At 32.5% G+C, this 19,006-nt stretch overlaps 1 protein-coding gene and 1 non-coding gene across 2 annotated transcripts; both read right to left on the minus strand.

The window, feature by feature from the left end:
- Positions 1–9,820: 9,820 nt before the first annotated feature.
- On the minus strand, positions 9,821–12,467 carry LOC125050044. Its single transcript, XM_047649603.1, has one exon. The coding sequence runs from the start codon at positions 12,415–12,417 to the stop codon at positions 9,847–9,849; it is 2,571 nt and encodes an 856-aa protein (XP_047505559.1). The 5' UTR covers positions 12,418–12,467; the 3' UTR covers positions 9,821–9,846.
- Positions 12,468–18,501: 6,034 nt separating this feature from the next.
- Trnaa-cgc lies at positions 18,502–18,573 on the minus strand. Its single transcript has one exon. It is a non-coding gene; the product is annotated as a tRNA-Ala (tRNA).
- Between the last annotated feature and the right edge of the window lie 433 nt (positions 18,574–19,006).

The following is a 19,006-nucleotide window of genomic DNA, read 5'->3' on the forward strand; positions in this document are numbered from 1 at the left end:
GAGGCTAGGCCAATTACTTAAAGTCAGTATGCAGAGCCCTGTCTGACTACACCTGCTATTGTGAATGCATCGCTTAATATCACCCTTCATACATTCTTATGCGTTTTACGGCAAAATGGGGTTACTTTTGCACTTATCTTCTTAATCACTTAACATTGTAATGCTAGATGCTAAAATTAGAGGCTTATTTTGAGTAACTAAAGTAATGCATTTGGCATTATAATATTGATTATTTTGCACTACTAAATCTTTACTAATAATACTATAAAGAGGAAACTGTCATGATCGTAGAACAATGTCGGATTTGAAAAAAAATCCACCTTTTATCATATCTGAATACCAATAAATAATAATAATAATAAATAGCCTTTATTGCTGACACCCATACAATGTAATAACAATAATTATTTAAGTTACATAATCTGAATACTACGTTGACTAAATATAACGACTACATTAAAAAAAATTCCATGTGTTTTAAATTTCAAGTTAATCAGTCGATAAAGTGACGGATCTGATAGAAACATGTAATTTTTCTAGATAACTATGTAATTTAATGTTATTATTTTTATTTTGTTTCAAAATAAAACCTTTTGTTTGCTTGTATGCCAATTTTCATAAGAACAGAATATGAATTAAAATAGTTATGACAAAAAGTAACATGATTATTTTATTTTAAAATGGCTGCCCTGTAAAGTTTACTATTTGTCAGATCCGTCACTATTCTATGACGAAACGTTTATGTTTTTGTATGTATGTTTGTAATGTTTTCACGCAAAAACTACTGGACCGATTTCAAAAATTCTTTCACTATAGAATGCTGCATATTCACCGACTGACATATGCTATATTACATTTAAACAAAAATTAGAATTCTTAACAAAAATGCAATAATATAATTCAAGGCGTGAAAAAATTATCGATAAAATATCTGTCATCGCGTGAGCTGTGGAAACTATTGATGATATAACAAAAAAATATTGTACTGTATTATAGAACGTATGAATATCTACAAAAATAATGTCATACCCATGGGCAATTGTATGTTATCCCAAGTCGGAACTCCAAAAATTTAAATTATTATGCTGCCACAAAACAAAACTACGTCAAATGTTGTGTATAGGGAAGTTCTACAAATAATTATTTTCTCTAATATTATAGAAGAAAGTTTGCATTTTGAATTTTTGTTCGTAATCGGTATCTACGCGAGTAAAACCGCGGGGCATTGCTAGTAGAATATATTTTCATTAAATATTTTGCCATTTGTTAAATATTTTGCTATTCTATAGCCAACATTTTACTTTACTTTAACCTTATATTTCTGATATATCTGTTATTTACACCTTCTACGTAGGCCACAAAATAATTTATATTTAACTCCACAGATTACTTTCGAAGCATAGATTATATCAAAAGCTAATTTCTACGCATAGACAATGGTTCACTATTATTAGCGCGTACATCAAATTGAAACGTGTTGTGTACAATGTTAATTGTCGTGATGACGTATCATTGCCCGGGTAATATAACCCGGAATTTCATTATGCCCGGGCCAGGCCTGGATTAGAATGTCCAGGCCATTGTTCATTGAATTATGCGTTGGACGCTATTGGCGTAATAGATGTTATAGTTAGGGGGCAAGTTGGTTAGTTTAGTTAACGTCTAGTTTCTTAATATTTACTATACAGTTCATGCGTGACAGACGGAGGTAAACGTTTGAAAACTCACTTGTACGTGCTTAGCTGAAAAAGTGTGACATTGCATTGATATTATAATACGAATGCAATAAAATATATTATTTAAATAATAAACAGATGACAATTCGTGTAGTAAAATGAAATCTATCTTTACACGTGTTAGGATAAGTTTGACAGAAATGTCACTTGGTTGTATTTGGCAAAAATTGTGTTTTATTTAATGTAAAGGCAACTAAAAATATTTATCAATATGTTAAAATATAAAACAGAGCACAGTCAACAGGTACAGAAATCTGCGGCCTAGACCTAAAAAGGTGGTGGCGCAAGTGGTTGTGTTTTTTTCAAGTAAAAAACGCAGATAATTGACGTACTGCGTTTTAGCTCATCTTAATTATAAAAATAAATAAAAAAAGCCTTTATTCGAGTAGTTCACTACACTAAAACAATACTAAGTCCATGTCATTATGTTTTACTACTACTCGACTCGACCTCGTCCGGCCTCCTCCAAATTCTTCCACTTGTCTCTATTCCTCTCGACAATTTTCCAATTCTGCCCCGCTATCTCTTTTATTTCATCTTCCCAAGTTTCTGGTGGGCGTCGTCTCTTTCTTCTCCCCACTGTGCAATTTCTTCCTGAACCATCTGCCATCACAAATGCGGGCAATGTGACCTGCACATTTTCACATTAACTCTTTTGTATGTGTTACGACGTCTTTTATGTTTGTACGGCTTCTTATCACACCGTTTTTAACTTTGTCTTTAAGTTTTAAATGGTGAATGCATTATATTAACTAGGCGTTTAGGAAATAGTACCAATCAGTTTTATAACAACAACAAGAGGTAAATTGGTGCGATTGGTCGTCTAATTGTTTGAAATATGCGATCAGTTGTAAGGAATTGTTAACGGAATGGTTTTGGCATTTACAACTTCCATAGAATATATGAATATAAAATCACAAGAGACATTTAAATTTTAATAGTCTTGCTAAAAGTGAACCGACTTCATGAACTGGAAAGCAAGTTATTAAACTATAATAATATACTTTCCACCAACTTCAACTATGTTCCATTTGGAGTAGAGACTCTTGGGTCGTAGGGTTCAAGTGCACAGGCGCTAATTAAAGATTTAAGTTAGCGCCTGATACTACTGGTGACCCCAGAGCTGGTGCTTTCCTCGCTCAACGAATAAGTATCGCAATACAGCGAGGAAATGCTGCAAGCGTTAAAGGTACAATGCCATAGGGACCAAACTTTTTAAATTTGTTTTAATTTTCTTTTTATTAATTTTTAATTATTCTTATTATTACTATGTAGGTTAAGAAAATTGTAAATACCGTATTTGATTGTAATATTTAAGTTGTTTTGATTTTTTTATTTTACCAAATAATACAAAGAAAAAATAAAATTAAACTAATATAATAATTTTTATTTGCAACAACAAAATTTCATTTATTAACAAAAATTAAAACATTTTCACGATGTCAACATTACAAAATAAGCAATCACTGCAGCAAGTAGCGACCTCAAATCTCACGACGCGGCACTTCTCTTTCCGCAGACTAAGCAAACATGATATCTTAGTCATATAGAAACTTCAAACAATTATATAAATAATATCATTAATATAGAGCCAATAAACAATCTTTGCTTTGCTGTTTTTAAACTTTTGGAATTAAAAAAGTGAAAATGTAAAGAGAAAAAAAACTAAGAATTTGTAACGTCAATTTTTGTAACAAAACCTATAGTGACATAAATATTGTTTTACCGGCAACAAAGGACTTGCGGTTGACGTCTCGTAGGTAAAGCTATGGAGGCAGTGAACTATAAACAACAATAATTATTAATAAATAGCTAATGGCTCTGGTCTTTTTGGAGTTCCGTTTTTAGTTCAAAGTGCGTTATCTTCAATGATTTATACGAATACTAAAGATTATGACTTCTAATTTGTTTATCACTCAAGTGGCCAAATTTATGACTTCTTGCGGTAAGTTTGACTTCAAAGTTAAAAATACAATATAAGAACATTCTATGAATAAACAGTATTAAAAAATTGTTCTTCAAGAGGCTTTGAGGAACGTTAAACAAAAATTGCTAAAACGGGAAGGTTATTAATATTGTGTAGCATTATAACATTAATCGAATATTTTAGGCCGTCGCTTAAAAGGTTACCGGAAACAGTATTTGTTTAGTTTTGTTCTGAATTCTAGAAGCTAAATTACCTATAAAATAGATTCAGAAGTGCGTCTGTCCCATTCCTTATAGCGACTTCATAATAAAGTAATTATAATTATATTATCTTTTTTTATATAACATATAAATCCCTAAACATTGTCAGGTTATTAGAATTAGATTTCGCATATATCTACATCCGTAACAATTGTCTATGACAAAACACTCAAATTCTCAAGGTATAATGATGACTTCAAAACGCATATAATTAGAAGAACCTTAAGAATATTACAGCATATACTAACAAATTTTAGATCATCCACTCAGATATTTTTTTTCGTGTCTGACGCATTTCGTTTGGGTTAAGACTTGCCGGTTACCTTACGATCCTCATTCGTACAAGCGAGATAATTGGGAAAGCAACATGCTGCAGTCGAGGTAGCTTGATTGCGGGACCTATGTACCTTGGTGAAGACCGTGAGCGTGGGGACTGGGGGGCAACAAGAAGAATTTCAAACAACAGATTAAGCAAGTAAGGTCTCTGATTATGACAGGAAAAACGTGATTACTAAAGAAATAGATTGTGGGCTTGCTTATTTAGTGAAACAAATAGTTCGTTAGAATCGCCAATCGATGGGTTACAATCAAACCGTTAGTATATAGAGGGTGTTACAGGTAATATATAGGGTGTGTGCAGGTGGGGTGGGATCAAAGGTCATGTCAACCAATCGCAACCGGACGCGGGGGAAGCGAACTTCCGATTTAAATTTTTAATGGTCTACTATAAACAGGTGACTTTTACCAATGCTCTATTATGCGCCTAACATGACACATATTGTACTAGATTCTTTTTCGTAAATTTTCCATGTTTTTTTGTTTGTTTCATGTGTTTTTAGTTTTCATAGTTATTCTGCTTTTCCGGAGCTAAAAACAGATAAAAATCATGAAAATCAGTGCAGCGACTCAAGGATTATAAGTTTTATATGTATTAAATTTTCTGTTCTATAATAGTTATTTTCTAATATTAATAAATATATGTATTAGTAATATAGAATTAATTGAATACTACATTAACTAAGCAACGTAAAAATAACATTCTTTGAATCTAAAACTAAAACCTTACAACATATAATATAATAATTAAAATATATTATTAAAAGAAGTCCCTTTAGGCAAGGTTCCGAAGATACTGGCAGCGTTTCCCCTTTGTAGCTAGTCTAATTCTTTGTCCGAGGTAGCTGCCAGCTCTTCGGTCTCCTTTGATGTACACTCACCTTTTAGCTATTTCCTTGAAAAAATACTAATAAATTATATTCTTCATGTAGTACATAAACTACAATATTTAATTGGTTAGTAGGAACCGAAAAAGTAAAGGAAAAGAAAACATTTAAAAAATTCAAGAGTCCAAAAAATTACATAGAACATCCTAAATGGTCAACAATTAAACATCAGATTCTTAAAGACCACACGCTTGTTAGGTTGTAATAAACACTATTAAATGTAAAGGAAATACAAATTACGCCTAATAATGTAGCGTCTTGGCGGATGTATCTTGTTATATGAGTTTAAATAAATCTATGTTTGTGCGCACTTTTATAAAAATAGATTAATAGGCGTATTAGAGGGGCTGGTCTTATCTAGTTTTTATATTTTAATGATGCGTTTGTGGCATAGGTTTGTTTATATACAAACAAGATAATAGCTGTACTTCGTATCACCCACTTATATTGTTGCCAAAATTTAATATAAAATCTTTAAAACAGACCAATGTAATCGGACTTCGTACTACAGATATGAAACACAAATTTCAGAAGGTAACTCTTGACTTACTTACTTGACTTAATGTGCCCCTAGATGGGGCAGAGGGCGTCCACAGTGCGTCTCCATCGCGTTCGGTCTTGAGCCTCGTATTTAACCTCGCTGCAAGTCTTTCCGGCTCTCTTTGCCTCGTCTGCAACTGTACGACGCCAGGTTTGCTTGGGACGGCCACGCTTCCGCTTTCCAACTCAAAGAAGACTCTAAATATCAAAAAACCATGTGACACTTTTTATTTCTAAAAAGACAAAAACACAAATATTTCCCAACTAGGAAAATTCATTGCTGTTTAAGTATTTTTGTTTACTTAATATTTATGGTTCCCATCGTTTAAATCTTCCCTGAACTTCCACTAATACTTCAAGATCATAATTAGCCAAATCGGTGCAGCAATTCTTGAGTTTTAACGAGACAAACGAACAGCAATTCATTTCTTTTATAGATGACAATTCAATTAAAAAAAGTATTCGTTAATTAGCTAAATGTTGTTACTTCCTACAGGCACGGAGAGTTTTTTGCTGTACCCGTAACAAATAGTATAAATATAGTTTCTATAACTAAATTTTTTTCTTTTAAATAAGGGGGGCATATGTTTGAGTTTCATTCATATTGTTTAAAAAGAGGCCCATTCGAAACAGTGTTTTGCTAATGACAAAATACCAAACATTCATATCATTCAAAAGTACCTACACTACTAAAATACTGTTTTGTTTCAAAGCTTGTAGCTTGTCACAATTTGTCAAGCCACATACCTACCAATAACAACCACTATTTAATTCCACCCCGAATTGTTTCCGCAAAATTGGACCGCGTGATTAATTTGTTTAAGTCCCCTTGTATGCAATTTGTTTCTACCAAATTACTATGACCTACCCACCCCTTTTGTATCTCTACAAAACTGTATGAATGAAGGGATTTTGTTAGAATTAGAAAGGTCGAGATAAATTGGTGACGAGTTCCTTGGTTTAGCGGGTTAGTTGACATTAGCGCTCAATAAATAGGTATGAAGATGTTGGTAAAGGATTGTTTAATCTATTGGTATAACCACGTTTAACTAATATTGCCAGTTCTCGTATGTTCTTCGTCCGATTTGAGAACTGGCAGTAAAATATATAAATTTAGAACCATTTTCGACTGATGTTCATAAGAGTAAATTAAATTACCAACATTATTGCCTATTTTTATTTGTTAAATTTTAAATTAAGTATTGGTTAATTTAATTTAACGTTAATGGTGCGTATTTTGTAACTTATATATTTAATAATAAATTGTTTATAAAGTGAATTAAGAAAATATTGGAAGTATATGTAAGAAAAAGAAAACGTTAAAGACTGAAACGCCAATGGGTGGGACATATGGTAAGAGAAGAAAGAGAAAAATAGACAAAGAAGGTAACAGAGTGGGACTAAGTTAACCCTAGGAATGGAAGCTAACTCTGTAACGCAGTGTGTATGAACGAAAGAACTCACATAACATTCAACTTAATTATTTTTTAAGTACAAAGATTATAAAACTAAACGTTGAAATTTTCGCCAAAAATTTTCTTATTAAAAATTACTCCGCTAATTATTAAGGCTCCTCAGTCATTTTTCACACGACATCTTGGCCAAGATATTGCTATCTCGACCACGTCCCAAAGGGCCTCGTTACCAGCCCTTAATTAAACGCACCTACTACAACTTACTTGTGTATATTTTGCTTGGGCTCTAGCGTCTATGGATTATCTATCTATACTTACAGTCAGGGTTGTCTAATGTATTCGGCGTTAGAGTGGTACAAATAAAAACTTACTTATTCGAACCTTGTATTAGGAATAGTTATGCTTAGTAAAAGCTAAGAATCAGATCATAATTTCTTATTTATAAACTCGAGTAGTAGTAGTTGCTTGTTTTTAAAGTTATAGTAAATAGGTCTGTTTCTAGTGTCTATGTGTAATGAAAGGGAAGGTGATGATTTTAAAGGCACAATGCATTGTAATACTAAGTTTATAAATTTAGACATATATTAATGACATTAGGAATACTTTAATTGTTTTAAATATATTTTAAATTTTTTTTAACTTGATAGTGCATTTTGTAATTCGTACATATTATGTATCACTTTCTGGGCAAATAAAAGATTTTTTAATTGATATATCTAACTAATCGTAAAAATAAAAATAAGTACTTTTACGCTTTTAGTAAATATAAATCTAATTCCTTTAATTTTTGTTATTAAAATTGTATGCACTGCAGAATATTTTAAAAGCATCAACCCTAGACATAAAGATGTGGTATAATAAGGTCGTAAGTGTTTTTAAGGAAAATCAAGTTTCTGTGCAAACAAGGGAGCGAGATTGTTTAAATTATAGCTGCTACGAGTTGGAGACATTTTCATTTTACGGAAACCTTGTCAACGGGTTATTTAGGGAGTTATCCGCCACTGATAACGTTTGATAATATTGTTATTATGGCTGCATCATCTGGAATAAAATAAAAAGATATATTGTTCTATGTTGATATATAATTCACTTTACCGACTTTAAGTAGAAAACATTATTAGTAGTTTAAGGTGTATGTAAGTTTGTCTATAACTACTGTTTGGCATGAATGCTTTAATTAATTAAATAAAAATAAAGTCTAATTTCGACAAAATGTTGGTTTATAAATATTTTTGAATCGAATTCGAAATTCCTTCAAGAAAAGTGTGTAATAATACTTAAAAGGCCGGCGACGCACTTGCCATTCCTCTGGCATTCAGAGTGTCCATGGGCGGCTGTCACATCAGATGAGCCTCCAGTACGTTTGTCCATTGTTCTATAAAAAAAACATATATAATACAAAAACATATTCACGCCAATTGACCTAGTCCCATGCTAAGCTGGTGAAGCTTGTGTTATGACATAACATGACATAAATAGACTTAGCTCCAAATATAAACAATCTCACTCGAACGGCGCTTTTGTCGCGAATATTGTTTATCAGAATGCTAAATCTAAAAATGAGCCCTACCCAGAAACGCGCTAACGTATTTGTTTTTGGTAAAAGTATTTGTTTCAAGAATTCCCCTCAGTCCACGCTGATTCTTGTGTCTGACAAACAAAAACCTTGCTTTTATATAAATTAACATTTAATATGTTCACTTCTTAATTTGAGAAGACATATTATCCTTTCTATTAATGGAGGTTCAAGGCAGAAGTCGACGATGATGGAAGGATCAAGAAGGAATTTAGTGACAACGTTGACAAAATTCCAAAACTTTTCCAAACTATTTAATCATATTAATTAACTACGATAAACAAATTAATTTGCCGACTCCTAAGACTAATCGAGTGGGGTGACCACACCGCAATAAATACTGGACTGAATGTTGTGGGATTACGTACAATTGTACCGGATAATCCCCGATTGACATGGGATTTGTGGACAAATCGAGTAAATTTATGGTCAACCGTTTTAATTTGGACTGTGCATCTGTTGTTTGACCGAGATGTTCATACCTTAATTTTAATCATGACTTATTTTTCGCAAGTGTTTTGTGGGAAAATTAACATAATAATGAACGACTGGTCTTGAGATATAGAAAATGGAAGATATTGACTTTCTTTTTAAAAGGATTATGTGTTATCAATTAAATTATTTGATAGCTACGTTACTTTATTTTTTTTAAATTTAATTTTCAGAACAGTCATACAGAAACATATGACATTATCTCTATACTGAAATCCGTCAGAAAACTCACTCTCTACTTTCACACTTCGGATTTCTTTAGTATATTTTTCGCAACGATTGTAGGGTCTCAAAAAATACTCTCAAAAACAATGAGCAAACATTCTTCGTTAGTCCAAGCCCAATTTGCTAAGTGGACTTTGTAATGACAGATTAGCGGCCTCCGCGGCACCTGAGCGGCCCGGGCAAAATATGCAATAATTCACCCGAACCCGGGCATCCGCCACCCGGGTAATATACCCGGATCGCGGCAATAAATTTGTCAGAGTGATTAGTGTGGCAAGTAAGGAAACTATGGAAAGATTTCTTTAGGATTTCAGTTGAAATTTTATGAAATAAGTATTTCTTAAAGTAAAAAATGTAACTTCTTAAAATATTTAATTAAATATTAAATAAATGTAAGAATTAAATAAAATTAAGTTTAACAAATCTTTTATGTAGGAAAAATCACTTCACTTCTATAAGGTAGTGTTTAATTTATTGTTCTTATTAGTTTTCTTAATGGCGCTGTCGTCTAGTGCTTTTTTGCGTACTTTGCCAAGTGTTTTGGGTGAAGTTGCAATTGGTTCTTTAAGATCCTTTAATGGCGTTGTAAGTATTCTTTTAGGTATTTTACATGGCTTGGGTATTAATGTTTTTTTACCTGGCTCTGGAGAAATAATAGTTTTATGGGGTAAATTACTAGGTTTAGGTATAGTGGAATGATGTTTAGATATTTCTTTCAGCGTGTCATTATTTATAGAAGATTTACCTCCTTTGGCTATATTAGACATTTCTGTTTTTATACTTTTGGCTACTTTAAAAACAGGTTTACCGTTGTCTGCTATGACATTTTGTATATTTTTATGTTCTTTTGGAACTTCTGCTATGGCGGATTTGTCTCTTGTAGACACTTTTGTGGTAATCTTTGTTTTTATTGATGATGTCGGTGTTTGAATTTTGTCAGTTTTGATATTTTGTAAACAGGTTTTTAAAGCCTTATTATTTTGTTTACTATCTTTGACAGGCAACAATTTATTGCTCTTACCCGATTGTACATTACCATGGTTTTCTGTAGAAATCTTTGTTGCCTTACCTGTAAATTTTTCAGGTTGGAGAATACTGTTTTTTGTAACAGCTATCGTTTTCTTATTATTTTCATCTCCTTTCTTCTTTAATGAACATTTCAAAATTTTAGTTTCTTTGTTTTCATTTGTACTTCCACCTTTTTTTGATTCTTTCCCTTTTGTTGAATCAGTTTGAATACGGTCAAATTTTTGTGTTAGATGTTTTTCAAAGGACGGAATACATTTCTTTTTATCTTCATTTATTATTTTCATTACTATAGGGCTTTTAACTTTGATGCTAGTTTTTTCGATATTTTCGAAAGACTGGCGAAGCTGTACGTTTCTCTCTGTACCATTTTTAATGCAACTGGTGCATGGACATATCTTAGAAGAGTTTAGATTAGAGCAAAGTTTCATGTCAGGCCTGCTTTTAAGTGTACTTTTAGAGACAGATAATGTAGCATGAGTATACGATAAGTTTTTGATTTCATTTTCTTCTAAAAGAATAAAAGATGAAGGTGTAGAATTACAATTAGAACTGCTATTCATTGCTTTTCTGTTAGTAATGTAACATGATGTTATATTATCACATGTAGGTTTGCAATTACATCTACGTAAATTCGAGCTCTTGGCACTTATGTTCGGGCACACATTGTTATTTAATGCATGTTTGGATTCACTTGAATTCGCGAGACATTTTTTTAATGACTCATTAATATGTGTAAAATTATTAAAAACATTGTTTCGTGACATATTTGTAGAAGTAGATTTCATATAGTATTTGTGATCATAAGTGGGAAACTCCACATCAAGCTCCAAATTTCTAGTTCTCGGTTTTACAAATAGCTTAACACCATGTAAAGTAGTTGGATCCTTTTTAAAATAGGAAAAAAATTGTTTGACACCTCGTTTCTTTTTCGGTTTTTTTCCACACAATAAGTAGTACAAAACTGGTATACACCAAATGACTTCTATCAATAATATAAAAGCTATAAGCATACTCTTTTTTGTAAGAGGAATTGGAAAACCAGCTGATGCAGCTTTACAGCGTAAGTTCGAGTAGGCGTTATCACAAAGATTTACCACGTTACCATACAAGCCTTTTGTTTTGTTGAGAAGCGATAGACAGCTGCCAAATGCAACATATAAATCATCATCTTTTAAGTGTGGCACCACGTCGGTTGATAACCATATTTGGAACCTCGATCCAAAGTCGTCAATAGTACCTATATTTAGAGAATGTATACAACTGGTAGCTACATTATAGTAATCCAAGAGTGCATTCGAAGAATTTGGAGAATTTAATTGTATTAACGACTGGTCCTTCAAAGGTATAAACATTGTTTGTGGAAATAGGTCCCAGTTGATGTAAGGTAGTGGTATGGTTAGACCTTTATCTGTTTTTTCATAATATGAGAGATTATCACAAGATTCACGAGTACTCCTTGCGAACCATTCATGAGGATTGGACGCAATATTGATAGTAACGGTTTGAAGGGAGTCCGCATTTGGGTTACTCCATGTTCTTCCATCTGTTTTTAAGCTTTGTTTGATGTTATCGTACATTTGAAATAGTTTTATAGCGTTAATAGGACTAATTGTTCCCCCGTAGTAGGCATATTTTGTTATAGGTAAGACCCATACCTTTAAGTATCCACCAACGACGTCAGATAGAGCATTGGTCATAAGATCTTTTTCTGTTGGATTAACTGCTTCATCAATCACTGTGGTGTAACAGTTTTCTACGTAGTTAACGAGATGTGATAAATATTCATCGGATATAGAATGGGTAAGCTTAGGGGATGGTATTAAGTTTTGGAAATGTCTTCGAGCACGTAATGATGCAAGTTCGCTTTGCGTCCATCGATGTTTATGCAAATCTTTTGGTGAAAAAAGTACAGTACCAACATTAGGTTGACGAATATAGGATTGGCAAACACAGAACATTCCAAGAATTACAATAAGCTTCGCAATGTCCTTCATTACAGTAAAATCTTATAAAATAAACTCTTACAAAAGTTATCATGCATCTTCCATGGACACAATGTGCTATAAATACGACACCCATGTCACAGAAACTTCAAATCTGACTTGTTATAGAGTTTAGAAAAAGCTACAAAAGGTACAGACTATAAGCAAAGATACTAAAGCTAAAATTATACGATTTTTATTATTACCTTTAATACTGCCAACATTAAAGGTTCTCTGCCACAGGGTATTTTAGAATACCACTTTAGAATTTATTTTAGTTTTCTGTATATATTTTAAATATAATTATTTCTAAGTCTGTTACATATTCTGTTTCTGACAGGAGATGGCGCTGCCGGCCCAATCACACGTGGTGTCAGTACAGTTTGACGGTAGCGTTAGGGACGATGAATAGTCGGATATTTTATATCGGAGATCTGGCCGAGTAATGTAGGTCAAAAATACGTTACAGCCCGAGCTTAGCTGTTCAATCCCTTCAGGGTATTACATCATTCAATAGATTCCATTAAAAAAGAGAATCCCCCCAAATATAGTATTCTTAATGTGACCCACAGTTAATGATTAAATAAAGTAGTATGTTTAAAAATTGTGTAGGTCAATGTTTTTATAATACTCTGATAATATTATTGACTATTGTCGCAAAAGCTATAAAAATAACAAAATATATAAAGGAATACACCTGAGTCTAACACCAAACCGTAGATTCTTCTATTTATTTATAAGTTCTAAAACAATGTATACGCATAAAATTATACACGAAAATATGACATCACAAATTTTACACACATACACATCAATTATATTAGAACATCAACATCATTAACATTACATAATTTGTAAGTTTTTTGGTAATACTAATATACTTTATAATATCATAAACTCGAGATGTTGTGGAATTCATCAGTTTTTGTTTTATAAATTAAAAGACGTTTTCCACACTTGTCAGCTCATTGATTTCACACCACCAACTGATAATCACGCGTGTCATTTGTTGACGTCACATAGCGGCAGGTGGAAGAAGTGATATAAATCACAGACATTTACTTATTATTCAACTTATACGAGAATATTGATTCATTCCTTGTCAAGACCACTTTGTTATCTATAGCGTGATGCGGTTTTCGTTACATTAAAGAAGTAATTATTACAATTTTGATATATGTAACTATATATCTACAAAGAGCAGTACTGCCCTGCGATTCTGTAACTCACTTTTCTGAAAAGGTGGGAGCTTGTAGTTTATTGTTTATTAGAATGCCAAATCATAAAATGACTGCTTCACGACTGATTTCAGAGCGACCGCCGATGCGAAAACCGCTGTGTGAGTTTGAAAAGTGAGTTACAGAATCGCAGGGCTGGCCTAGTGCCTACAGCGTGCGACTCTCATCCCTGAGGTCGTAGGTTCCCCCGGCTGTGCACCAATGGACTTTCTTTCTATGTGCGCATTTAACATTCGCTCGAACGGTGAAGGAAACCGACATGTCTTAGACCCAAAAAGTTGACGGCGTGTGTCAGGCACTGGAGGCTGATCACCTACTTGCCTATTAGATTATAAAAATGATCATGAAACAGATTCGGAAATCTGAGGCCCAGACCTAAAGAGGTTGTAGCGCCACTGATTTATTTTATTTTATATATATCTATAATGAAGTGTCATCATTTAAGTACAGTTCAAAATTATTCAAGACCATATATTTGACAGTTAAAAATAAGATATTTTTGGTGGTTATGAGTAATACAAAGGTTATTATTAGTACAGCACAGTACGTTTCAATACAGAATGGTATCACTAAGTAATCATAAGGTAGCTCAAGTAAAAAGGTAATAAATCTGTACCGGGTAATAACTCACACTTGCGATGCCCTAATTACTCACCCTCTGCAGGCCCTCTTAGAGCAGATGTATTCTTCATACATCCCTAATTATCTTTAAGTACATTCGGGAAGATATCTGACGTTTTATATGTAACCACATTTATTACCACAGGAGTAATTAGATTTTTATGTTCGTTTGTACACAGATTATATAAGGCAGATTAAATTTTTGTTAACTTTGACTAACTACAACTAGAATTAGTTTTGGTGTGAAGTAGAAGGGTAGATTGAAGTTTTTAGAGGAATAATAAAATAAGAAAAATATGTTGCAACGCGTGAATCTCGATGACCAATTTGACAATTTTTTTTTAAATTTATTTACTGAATTCTGAGAAAAGTTGGAAATATAAAAAAATTGTTTTATTTAGTGCCTAGGTTCCAGAAGCGATCTATGGGGTAGCATAGCAAAATGTACCTTATGTTGGTATGTAGCTACTAGAAATGTAGTATGAGTATTGAAAAAATATTAAGGAGAAACAAAGTTCGCAGGGGCAGCTAGTGTTAGATAAAGTAGGTTAAGTAGTTTTTGAAGTTCAACCAAAATAACGTTTCGTCAAATTTCAACTTGTCTACATTCTACATTCCTATATCTTTTACGACTAACAAAAATTTATGACATATGTCACACAGAAGTCTATCTTCATCTTCGACCTTGTCTATGAAATAAAAATGATCAAAGAAACGGATGCAATCTGAGGCCAAGATAGAGTTGTAGCGACACTTGATCATTATTATTATTCTTTATTTAAAATACAGCAACCCATAGATATTCTTACAATTAAATATTAATACTTATTCAAAGGTCTTAGATATCATAAAGTTTAGGGCTGTTGAAACTCTATTTATGTTTTATATTTGCTACCTAATGTCGCTCTTGAGTCTTGTCAACAACAAAACAACGTAATATATATGGAAGAGACAGTAAAATTAAAGGAAATTCCAGGTATATTCTAATCAATAACAATTTGCACACAATACTATTGAGTTACATGCGTCATTAGGGAAGGGTTCAATTTGTATGAAAGATGGATTGGGAACCGTAATTAATACTTAATATGTTCGCCTTTGGTCCAATCTTATGTTTTACAGAAAGGAAAGGGATAGATTCCAGTTTGTTTAATAAATAACATATTTTGGACTCAAAATATATTTTAGTTGATTTGTTAAGTTATTCATTTATTAAGGATATAAGTAGTGATATTTCAAATTGTTTGAAGTGAAACTTCTTTAAGCGCATGAGGGTAAAATTTTTACGGAACGTCACGAAGATGTGCAGCGTTTTATTATCGAAGAAATAATTTAAAAAAAAATATTTGTCTTAATTTTCGACACTTTTAATATTTTAAAGACAGTTAAATTCCTAACATATCTTCCTTTTTCCCTCCCTCTAAGTCTCGGAAATCTAAAGTTTTAGATTTGTATAAATATGAACAAGAGTTAAAAATTCGTTTGCCAAAGAAATTTCACTTCTGACATGTGTATGTACGTACTTTGTACGCACGCACTTTTTTATATTTATTGCGAATACATAAGCATTGCAACAGAAACATTTGTGAAACATAAAATATGGTTAAATAACTAAAAATAAGTTAAATAGGTGAAAGTTTGTTATTAGGTGAACAGAGTTGTCTTAATAGTGGGTATTAATAATTCAAAGCTGTACTGTCTTCTTAATTTTCGTAGTCACTATAGTACAATAACACTTTATTTAAGAAACGAAATAAAAGATTATGAAAGTAATAGTTATATCGGCACGTCATTCCGCTAAGGGGACACATCAACCCAGGGGAAATCTGTGCTTATTAGCTGTCAATCACACTAACAATCATGCACCCCGCAAATCATCGAAATATTGGGTAGATTTTTCAAATTTAAGAATTTTTTACTTTATCTGTACAGTATACAGAGCACGAAATGAAAGTATAGAACGTGACAAAAGCAAAATCCATTATTATCCTTTTTTTATAGTTTTTACAACAGTAAATTGCGTATTTATCAAAATTATATTATAGTAGATAACCAGGTACCAGTAACCAGGTAAACTTCGTATCACCAAAATATATTTCTATCGAAACTTAATTCAATTTTTTTGAAACAGACCAAAGAGATCGGACCTTATAGGTACTACAGTCATGAATCACAAGTTTTTGAGGGCATCTATTAATACATATATGACAACATTTGTCGGTTTTCGTATTTTTCTTTACTTATTATCTATGCTTCCCCTTTAAAACGTTCTCCGAACTTCCACAAATATTTCGATAACATAATTAGCCATTCTCGAGCTTTATCAAGACAAAGGAACAGCAATTCCATTATATTTGTATATAGAATATAGATATGATATTTATTTACAATCTATAACTGTTGCGACATATCGTGTCCATGAAAGCGTGTTCTCAATTGATTTGGTGTCATTTTATTCATCTGACTACAATTTTTTTATTGTTTATATTGTAAGCTGGAATAAATGTGTTTAATGTATATAATTGCATGAATTAATGAATTAATGTTAATATGTAAATAAGCTGGTTCCTCTACGAAAACAAACAAACAAATCTAGTATTTAAAATGTTATTTGGTACATTAAAAAATATAAAAATGTAACAGGAGTAGATTTCCGTACGGATTAAATTGGAAATTGAGTCTCGACGCAATTTCCTGAACGAAACGATACCATTTTCGATTTCTACCTTGACATTCGTATCTTAAATGTTTACTTAGATATATGTTAATATATTAATATATGTTACCAGTTGGCAAAAAGAGATGGAACGTGTAGGAGGGGGTATGTTCTCCTTACAACATAGGTAGTTTTGTTTTAATATGTAAATGTTATGAGCATTTTTAGTAGAAAAGTAGACGGTTGTAATAGTTAATGATTGAATTGGGATTAGTCAAAGTCCAAAAACTCCATTTGGATCATCTAACGCAGAGTTCCCCAAACTTTTTTGTGTCGTAGACCAACCATGTTTTTCCGAGTTGGGTAGACCCCCTACTTACCTGATATTGATTTCCTGTAAACTTCTAACTGTAGTGAAGTTTAGTGTTAAAAACTTAAAGTAAAAACACATGTTAATTTATACATATATTAATTGAATTTAAATTAAAACTACTCAAAATAAAATTTTGTATCTGTTTGTTTGTAATTTATATGTTTTGATATTATAAGATAGTATGATGTAAGTAAATAGGTACTATCAGTGTATGTGTTGAGATCCACTATCGTGGACCCCCATTTTCATTTCATGGACCCCCCAAATTTTTTTTTCGCTGACGTAGACTCCTTGCAGGTTGTCATAGACCCCTAGGGGTCGATATAGACCACTTTGGGAATCACTGATCTAACGCATGTTATATATATATATCTGTATATTTATTTAATCCTCTGTAGAGCTGGACGACTCGTTAATTTCACCGTTCGTATTTAGCGTAAAATAGTAATGAAGTGATCGTGAGTGCACGTGACTTCCTCGTTTATAATTCCATTTGCTATGACATTTGAGTCTGAACTTAATTATTGATAGTTTTGGAATTGAGGTTTTGTGGTCCGAGTTCATGTTTATAGGCCGGTGGTACTTTTATTTGTTACTCTTTGTAATTTTTTTATATACAGCTGGTCACTTAGAATAAGCGCCTCCGTACATCTTAAACGCCGGCGTTACTTTTTAAATGACTTCCAAACAGCCTTACACTGGATTTAAAAATAATTAATGGCTTACGTCCGCCTAGAATACTCTTCTTCCTAAACACTAAGATTTTTCATTCAAATGCGCAGATGTTTGATCCACCCATTTTACCATTTTCCGGCTACATATTTTTTCACTGAAGCATTTCCGAACCAATTCGACTTAGGGTCATTCAAGAAATGAGCGTACCAATTCATAAAAGGCCGGCAACGTACGCGCGCGCCCTCTGGCATTGAGAGTGTCCATGGGCAGTATCACTTAACATCAGGTGAGCCTCTTGCGCGTTTTCTCCCTGTTCTATAAAAAAAAAATATTAATGTAAATTAATAATAAAAAATTTACATTATAGTTTATTATATATTATATGCAATTAATCCGTATCTCTATTTTCTGTGTTTTTGTTATGTATCCAAATGAAGAAGTTATAAAAACCGTGTTCAACCTACTGATGTCGTATTTTAAAATAATAAAAAATATCAGCATGAAGTCAGTGCAGTGTAAAAAAGTACATGATATGGAGGTGCTGGGATTTGAACCCAGGACTTTCAGCATGCGAAGCAGACACTCTACCACTGAGTTACACCCCCTGTATATGCATGTGGCGAAATTAAAGGAGATTTGTTTGACACGAAAGTTGCATACTATATTCTAAATTCTAATCATAATTCGGAAATCAAAATTTTATACCAAAAGATACACGAAATATGAACACACGCCCACACATTCATATTTTTTTAAGGCGCGTAAATGTGTGATTAGAATCAGGCAGAATCGACAAAAAATAGTTTACTCAATTAATGGTAAGGTACCAATTCAAAGATGTTGAATACAAATTAGTTGCTGTATTTTAAATAGGGACTAATAATAATTATCCAGTGGCACTACAACTTTAAATGGGTAGTATTTCATAGACAAATAGGCGATGAGCTTTCTGTGTTACATAAGTCTTCTATGTTTTCCTTCACGAGCGATTATTAGATCCATACATAGATATAGGTCCATCGGTGCACAACCGGGGAT

This window comes from Pieris napi, chromosome 6 (genome assembly GCF_905475465.1).
Source record: "Pieris napi chromosome 6, ilPieNapi1.2, whole genome shotgun sequence".
Classification (NCBI taxonomy): Eukaryota; Metazoa; Arthropoda; class Insecta; order Lepidoptera; family Pieridae; genus Pieris; species Pieris napi.